This window comes from Anarhichas minor, unplaced genomic scaffold (assembly GCF_050575085.1).
Source record: "Anarhichas minor isolate MPS153535 unplaced genomic scaffold, ASM5057508v1 ptg000074l, whole genome shotgun sequence".
In the NCBI taxonomy this organism is placed as follows: domain Eukaryota; kingdom Metazoa; phylum Chordata; class Actinopteri; order Perciformes; family Anarhichadidae; genus Anarhichas; species Anarhichas minor.
In genome coordinates, this window is record NW_027466520.1 from 7582034 (window position 1) to 7591234 (window position 9201).

Consider the following 9201-nt stretch of genomic DNA (forward strand, 5'->3'; position numbering starts at 1 on the left):
AAGTTACCCCGAGTCCTTCATTCAAAATGGCTCCTGTGAGCTTATTGTTTAGGCCTATGACATATTATAAGATTGTTAATAATAATGCATTAATGTATAAGGGTCATTTTAGTGTTGTAGTTGGTTGAATCTCTTTTATAATATAATCTATAACAATACATATCTTACAGGTTAATCAGATGCTTTGATTAAAAACATAAATTTGAAATGAAGTGGAATAAAACTAGAAAATAGTAGAAAATACAAGTACCCTTTTGTTTTTGAATGCACTCTATTTTGTATTTATTAAAATGTATTTTATCCACTTGATAATTCATACGTACATGCATGTGTTTGACATAGTACCTAATGCAGAGGTGACTATATTATCTTGATATCAGATTGAACAGTAGCTGGTCGATAAAAAGGCTCGACATTGCTCTGAATAGAGAATATAATGTAGTAACTTGTTGTGACTGTCATGTGAAGTGTCAGCTTGTAACATGACTCAGAGCGTCACAGGCGGAAGGTCACGGAGCAGCAGAACGGAACGGAAGCGGGAGTAAAAAGCCCATCCGCCATTGTGGAAAATGGTAAGGGATATTCCAGTAAGACACCAGGCACTTTCAGGTTGACTGCTGAAGGCCATCTGTGTGCAGGATCGCACACTTTTAACCGACGCTTTCTCCTCCACAGACACACAGTCGCCGTTTGTAACAACGAGAAGAAGCAGATCGTCGTCGGGTCGGACCACGGGAAGGAAGGAAGAAAAAAAAAAAAAACCCTCCGCCGTGCAACCGTTACAGAGCGATTGGACGACCCGAGAGACGAGCCAGGGAAAGCACCGGAGAGCAGAGAGAAACAGGGGGGGAAGCCGTGGACAGTCTCACGAACCAGCTCTCAGTGTCGCTTCCTGGAGGATGTCTGCGACCACAGTCGATCAGGTTCGTGTACCGGCAGCCCAAAGCTGCTGTGAATTAGCCGTGAAACTTTGCTGACAACAGTTTTGATCCGGTTTGGGCCACGCCAGATCAAACAGGCTACCAAGAGAAAAGTCTTTGATATATGGTTAGCTATTAGCTGTGATGTAGGCCGGATGAATTACCAACCCACTCTAGCTGGAGCCAGTTGCCAATGCGGCACCGTTTAGTTACTGGATGTCACATCGTTTGACATCCGGCAACCTGTAAATGTTAACATTCCGTGCTGATGGTTTTCGACTGTTATATATATTTATTTATGTAGCATACAGCCTGCTCTCTCTCTCTATCTCTCTCTCTCTGTGTGTGTGTGTGCTTCTCGTTTCCTGTCGTGATCTAACAACATCTCCTTTTCCTGTGCTGCTCACTGTTTCAGAGACCTAAAGGACAAGGAAATAAAGGTAATGCGTTTTAACACTGATGATTTAAATGGAAAAACCGAGCCCTCTTTTTATAAATTGCACATCAGAGTGTGGCGGTACCGTCTGTTTTGATTAATTGAAATGAGCTAACATGCTATCTGCTTACTGTTGATTGTGCTTTGAAACTGTAGCCTGAGCTGCAGATTATGTATGTTCCCTAATTCTGCGTTTGTTACACCAAACTGAGATCTCGTCAGTTTTCGATTTTAGATAATTAGTTGAGCTGGAAATATTTGCGACTTCCAAATAAGCACATATGATGATTTACTGTCCTTTTTCTTTTTATCCCCAGTGCAAAACGGATCAATGCATCAAAAGGATGGTGTGAATGATGATGATTTTGAGCCTTATCTAAGCGGCCAGACAAATCAGGTACTTTCCTACATTAAACCTTAATATGGTCTGTCCAGAGCGACACCGTGTCACCTAGTACTTGTGGACAGTATAACCTCATGTAGCTACAAAACACATAAATACAGTCACTTCTTTGTGAGTTTCTGTTCGTTTCAAAGGATGAACTCGCAATCTATCTTCACTGTTCATAATATGAGGTGACCATGTTTAATTATTTTGTTATTTGTCATCATGTCGAGTGCGTTAACTGTCTCTCTATGTCCCACAGGGTAACAGCTATCCACCAATGTCTGACCCCTACATGCCCAGCTATTATGCTCCCTCCATCGGTTTCCCTTACTCTCTGGGAGAGGCCGCTTGGTCCACAGCAGGAGACCCTCCCATGCCCTACCTAACCGCCTATGGACAGATGAGCAATGGCGAGCCGCACTTCATCCCTGACGGCGTGTTCAGCCAGCCAGGTGCCCTTGGGAACACCCCTCCCTTCCTGGGCCAGCATGGCTTCAACTTCTTCCCTGGTAATGCAGACTATTCCACCTGGGGTACCAGTGTCTCTCAGGGTCAGTCCACACAGAGCTCAGTCTACAGTAACAGCTATGGGTACGCCCCCAGCTCGCTGGGTCGGGCCATCACGGACGGACAGGCGGGCTTTGGAAGCGACACCCAGCTTAGTAAAGTCCCGGTGCTGAACAGCATTGAGCAAGGTATGACGGGCCTCAAACTGGGTGCGGACATGGTGGCAGCTGTCACTAAAACCGTGGGTTCCCCCCTAGGGGGCACAGCAGGTATGAGCAGTATGGCAGCCAATAGCCTCCCTCCGTCTGTCAGCTCATCTGCACCTAAACCTGCCTCCTGGGCAGCCATTGCCAAGAAGCCGGCCAAGCCGCAGCCCAAGGTCAAACCCAAAGCCAACATGGGGATGGGGGGAGGTGCCATTCCCCCGCCCCCCATAAAGCACAATATGAACATTGGTACTTGGGATGAGAAGGGCTCTCTGAACAAGCCCCCATTAGCTCAGAATATGATGCCCCCGCAACCTATGGTGCAGCAGCCTCTCCTAGCTCAGCCCCAGCCCTTACTGCAAAACCCGTTGCCTCCTCAACACCAACATCAACACCAGCCCCAACACCAACACCAGCCCCAACACCAACACCAGCCCCAACACCAACATCAGCCCCAACACCAACATCAACATCAACACCAGCCCCAACACCAACACCAGTCCTTCCAGCTCCATGCTCTCCAGTCCCCCCAGCACCCCCAGCCCATGCCCCCTGGCCATCCACACATGCACCTCTCCTCTCAACCTGGTCCCCCACAGCCCCTTCATCACCAACAACCCCAGCAGCCTGGTCCTCCCCCCAACCGTTGGGTGGCTCCCAGGAACCGCGGTGAGGGCTTCGGTCTGGGTGGGGGACTCCCACTTAGTGCCTCCCCTTGCTCCGGAGAAGTGCATCCGGTGTTGGAGAAACTCCGTGCCCTCAACAACTACAACCCCAAAGACTTTGACTGGAACTTGAAAAATGGCAGAGTTTTCATTATCAAGAGCTATTCTGAAGATGACATCCACCGCTCAATCAAGTACTCTATCTGGTGCAGTACAGAGCACGGCAACAAGCGTCTGGATGGTGCCTACCGCTCACTGGGCAACAAGGGGCCCCTGTACCTGCTGTTCAGCGTCAACGGCAGCGGGCATTTCTGTGGTGTGGCCGAGATGCGCTCACCAGTGGACTACAATGCCTATGCAGGCGTCTGGTCTCAGGACAAGTGGAAGGGCAAGTTTGAGGTGAAGTGGGCGTTCATCAAAGACGTGCCCAACAACCAGCTGCGACACATCCGGCTGGAGAACAATGACAACAAGCCAGTAACCAACTCCAGGGACACTCAGGAAGTGCCTCTGGAAAAGGCCAAACAAGTGCTTAAAATTATCGCCACTTACAAGCATACCACCTCAATCTTTGATGACTTTGCACATTATGAGAAACGTCAGGAAGAGGAGGAGGCTCTGAGGAAGGTGAGATGAACATACATGTAAATAACCCTGTCCCCTGTAAATAGCTTGATTGTATGGTTGAGACAGTTCAGTTTAGTTGCCCTTTAGTCTAAAGGGAGGTAACTTTCCCTGAATCACTGCTACGGGCTGGAGCCAGACTGTAATCAGCTGATCTTATTCCACCTGCTCTTAGAGAGAGGTTGCAACATCCTGTAGCTCAATGAACAGGCTGGTGTGAATGGAAGTTCCCAGAGGCCCGTCAGCAGATTGACGTGCCACCATTACTCATAGGCAGGTTCAGGAAACCCTAATTCCTCATCAGCCATCTTGTGCAGTTGAGACTGCGATGATTTGCCCAAGTGGAGTTAGCGTAGCGATTTCCTGAAATAGCCCACATTCCTGGCATTCCTTTCTATCAGACAAAGGCAGATGTAGGCTCTGATCTCCCTTTGAACAACGAGCGTCTCTGCTCTCCACAGGCTCCTCATGCTTTACTAGTCTTTAACAGCATAAGCCCTCGGCCTGCAGACTGGCTGCAACGCACCTCAGACTTGGTACAGTTTTCCTTTTAGATGTTCCCAGCAAAATACATGATAAAAATGCATTGTTACAATTTTTTTCTGTGCACACAGTTCTGAAAAGCTCACACACAGTGTAAGCCTGCGCCCTCCGAGGGCAAAGCTAAAATATGTTGCAGAGGTAATAACAGTGGTGTGCCACAAATGTTAGTCTAAGTGGTAAAAAACTATGTGGGATGCTACTGCTGTGGAAAAAAACAGCAGCCGAGGGGGAGAATGACATGTTATCACTGCTGGCATCCTGCAGCATCCATTCTTAGATTCACCAGTATGCTAATCTAACCCCCCCCCCCCCCCCCCTATGACCAGCCCCCTCCTTTCTCTCCCAGTCCCCCACTGCTGGTGCTCCATTGAGGCTGTATTGACTCCTCTCCGCTGACCTTGTTAATATGCGCTGGGTTACTTTCTCATAAATATTTCAAGTCAATGTTTTCAGGCTTCTGAAAACAACCTGTCAGTAGAAAGCCTGTTTCATCCTGCGTGGCGCGGGCGTTGCGCTGTGCTGCTTTTGTAGCCCTGACCTCCTACATGACAGGATCGGCCCGGCTCAGGCCTCGCCCTCCTTCGCCTGACAAGGTTAATTGTTCTCCCGTTGTCTGGCCTGTCCTTCCCCGAACTGTGAGGGGTGTCAAACCAGCACAGCCACCTGCACTATCGCACCTTCCCAAAGGGTTTTTTCTTAAAGATAACTTTGGATCTAAATGTTGTTGCAGGATGTTATTAGCATAACTAATTTGGCAATTAATACTTAAAGGTTAGCTGCTTCCTTCCCCTACTGGATGTAGTAATAAAGAAGCTCATGCTGCGTTAGGGTGAAAACCAGTCCGCCGTCCCCGGAGCCAGTCTGAGCATCCATTGTGGGGATAGAGTTACACTGGTCTTACAGGGCTTTTCTCAAACCACTGACATGGACACTCACTCCTCAAAGATGGCACTGTAATCCTCTTTTACTGTAATCCATGACACATCCTTGAATATTTCATATTTCCAGGCTGGCAGTGGAAACCAAAACATGTCCAAACATTTTGTTTAGAATATATCTTGAGGCCTACTCAAGTCATTTCCTCTTGCATCGGATACTCTCGTGCTCGGTGTCTCACTTATCTTAAGACTAAACAGAAAGCATAATGGTACTTTAGTGATTGGTTTTCCTGTCAGTAGAGGAACTCGGTGTATCAACAGTGGGAATGATAGACTTGATGTTGTCATCTTAGAGGTTGTTTTCATCTGAGGAGCCTGTAAACACTTTTTTTCCCCTGTAAATAACTAATCATGATTTTTATACGACTGTCTTTATTACTTACGTTAAGTTAAATTGTGCTCATATTGCAATATAATGTTTAGATCATTTGCAAAACATCATTTGATTTTTGGAAACGAGTACTTTCCTTGGAGAACAGGATGTCAAACTACAAAATGGAACAACGTAGGACATTAAAAATGAATTTGGTTTTAGACTTCTGGAGAGACGGCTGTTCTCAAAGAGTCAGAATTGATTGAAATCATTTTATTTTTAGTTTATTGTCAGCAGCACACCGACACTGATCAGTCCTCAATGGACTAATGCTGTCAACTTATCTTATATTTGAGTTTTAGTTGATTTAAAAAAAGATATATTCTATGTATAATTCAAAGACCACAAGTATTCCAGATGGAAACATTCAATAAATAAGAGTAATTATTGACATTTGCCGAGTGGTACGAGTGCAGATGGACACAATGAAGGCATTCATTCGATACAGCGCTTCTAAGGAGTAAAATCAATATTGATCTCCTTCATAAATGGCTTAGGTCACAGTAGCATGATCAGGATCTCTTACTGGATAATACCTTCAGGGCCTCGAAAACCAAGTGTGACATCTATTAGGATGTCAGTTTGTCAGCGGTCCCAGACTTCCTTGCTATTTACAATTTCACATGTATCTGACCGCATAGAACAAACTATTAGCACAAGTCAAAGACTTGGATATTCCTTCAACATTTGACGTTCATCCCGTGAATGGCGGACGTGTTTGCTTCCTGTTTGCTTGTGTCCCTTGTTTGCTCTTGTTCTGATACCATCCACTGATTACCTCTCTGTTTTTTCTCTCGCCAGGAGCGCAATAGAAATAAACAGTAACCTTCAAGCAAGCTCTCTGCTAGAACTGCAACACTAATGATGTAGGACCTTACATATAATTTGCCTAACCACAAGGAGGAAAGGCTCTCACAAATCTTTTCCGCTGAAGACGACAATGTATCTGAACACTTGAACATGACAATAGATGGACTCATCTGTATCCGTTGACTGGTGCATCAAACCCTGTGTTCCTGTCTCACAAGAAAAACGTAACCCACTTCGAAAAAAATCTGTCTTTAAAGCACTTTCAGTCCTCCTAAACAGCCTCTACCTTAACTCTCTAATTCTGTGTTCTTCTTCTTTGATTTAGTTTGAGAGCAACTAACTGACTAACCGAAGTAGTCAGTAGATTTCACCAGGCTTATTTGTAGTTTTCTATTTTTTTTTTTTTTTTTGTTTATGCCTCAAAATGGGATATTGGTGAGCTTCATCGGCTCCTGAAGAGAAAATAAAGATTATGTATGATTTAGTCTTTTACTTGAATCTGTATTCAACCGTCTGATCCGAGTCCTCAGACAGAGGTTTGGAGGATTGACAGGTGGGATGAAATAATTGGGGAAACAGCCACAATCATGCCAATCATAGGATGTATCCTCCCTCTACCTGTTCCCTTCCTTTCTGCATCTGTTTCTGTGTACCAAAAGATTACAATTATGCAGCAGGCTGGCAAACACTGGCCAATGCACATCTTTGTATTTTTTTTTTCTTTCTCTCTCTCTCTCTCTCTCTCTCTCTCTCTCTCTTGTGATTCTGTCATTCTGAAGTGCATTTGTCTGAGGAGAAACCTGCTGCTCTGGTAGAACTATAGCGCTGGCCTCCTTGGGTCCTGTGGGTGACTGTCTTTGCTCTGATGTTGATGTACTGTATCGTACCTCAGGCTCAACCAGACTGTCTGTCCTTAACAACTCAAAGCACTTTTGGGAGAATCCTCACATCAACCCTCTCTCTCCCCCCCCCCCCCCTTGGCTTGACTGGGATTCCCCCAAAACGGCAAGACATCAACTGCAAGGATGTGACAGTTTTCTCCTCTAGGTAACTCACTAGCTAAATAAAAATGATCCATGTTTAGCGCAAACCATGCTTTTGTGTTTTTGTGTACTCATTTGCCTCAGAAATGTGTGTATTACTTCTATGCTTCACACAAACTGAAACTATAAACTCTTCTCCTGCAGCCCAAGCAGATCGTTCCTCTCCTAGTTGCATATGTGCCTCTAAATAAATTTACAGTAGCAGCTCCATGTCCACATCTGCTTTGCATTGCAGCGTATTACTGACAATAAGTGTAAAATGTGCTGGTGCCAGTGGGGGTTGGTTTGACAATATCATCGGTGTACAATAAATTGACTTGAAGATGATGCTTGGGAGGCAGACCTGCCAGCCTAAAGTGGGTTAGTTGATATATATCGATACAACTGCAGGGATTACAACCAATACTGGAATGTATAACAATGCATGGATGTGCATGGATGGTACAGGCAGTGGTGGAATGTAACTAAGTACATTTACTGTACGAAAGCACAATTTCTAGGTACGTGCACTTGAGTAGTTGCTTTTTACGCCACTTTTTATTTCTACTGCACTACATTTTAGAGGCAAATGTTGTACTTTTTTTACTCCACCACATTTAATTAATAGTTACTTTCCAAGTTAGGATTTTACATAAAAAAACATTTACAAAAAACATACGATCGTATAAAACAAACATTTGTTACAGATTAAAACAGTTTCCAGCCTTTTTGGCCGATGACATTTCCCCTCAGGAAACCTCAGATGGTTTCTTTTGAATAACTTCAAATTATTCAATAATTTACAAATTCACAAAGATTAAAAAACTACCATCAATTGGTCCAGGGGGCGTACAGTGATGGGGAGGCAATGGCCCCTCCCCCCCCCTACTTCTGGCTCCCTTGCTCTGATCACACCCATCTTCATTTTGATCTCAACTACTCACCTGTAAAGTTTCGTGACTGCATGATTTATTTTAAACTGTCAGAAACTTTGTAATATTATCTTGAAATACAATGTGATGATAGATTATGTGGAATTTCCTGTTTGCTGTTTTCAATTTTAAATGACGTTATTTTGCTTTAGTTGCCAGGGCAGGTAAAGGTAGTACAGTAACCATAGACAGACTTTGACATATGTTAGACCTATAAAAAAAGACTTAATGATTAAACGATTAATTGCAAAATTATATGAATAAAATTGTTATTGAAATTAATTTTCATTGTGGGTTTTACCGACTGTTTCACGATCAACATGCTGTTATATATACACGTTTTGTGTTGTATTATGTTTGCCTTAATTCACAGGAAATTAATGAGACAATGGGACATTTTTTTGTGCGCCTTGCTATTCATATTCTCTATATTTATTCCACCTTGAAATGAATACCTTTCCTTTCACTGTTTGTCCACCAGAGTGCGCCATCATATCACGGTTCTTTCAATTCAAAAGTCCTCCGCTCTCTCTCTCTAGTAGAGACCTACTACAAAGCCCTTCCTGTAAGCAGCAAAGCCCTCTTTCTTCTCAAGCCCTCCAACTCCTACAGACACAACTATGCCAGGATGAGAAGTACTTGTTGTGCTTCCACAGCTTTCTTGGAGCAATTAATGCCAGCTCGCCAAGCTGTGCAGGGAGAGGTGGAGAAAAGAGGGAGAAAGAGGATGTGAGCAGGGAGAGAGAAAAATCCCTCTTTGTGTTTGTCAAGGGGGAAGAAAGAGCCGTAATTATAACATCGGGGGCTTTGGATTGCAACCTCTCTCCTCTCTCTGTG

At 44.4% G+C, this 9201-nt stretch overlaps 1 protein-coding gene across 2 annotated transcripts; it reads left to right on the forward strand.

Moving 5' to 3' along the window:
- Window positions 1-451: 451 nt before the first annotated feature.
- Window positions 452-8646, forward strand: ythdf3 (YTH N6-methyladenosine RNA binding protein F3). Of its 2 annotated transcripts, none has more exons than XM_076080199.1 (6): window positions 452-572; window positions 676-923; window positions 1336-1360; window positions 1674-1753; window positions 2004-3749; window positions 6402-8646. In XM_076080199.1, exons 2-6 carry the CDS (start codon window positions 900-902, stop codon window positions 6423-6425), a joined length of 1899 nt encoding a protein of 632 aa, XP_075936314.1. In that variant the 5' UTR covers window positions 452-572; window positions 676-899; the 3' UTR covers window positions 6426-8646. The 2 variants fall into 2 exon arrangements, with proteins under 2 accessions (XP_075936314.1, XP_075936315.1); XM_076080200.1 differs by having other exon boundaries at window positions 501-587.
- The last annotated feature ends 555 nt before the right edge of the window (window positions 8647-9201 follow it).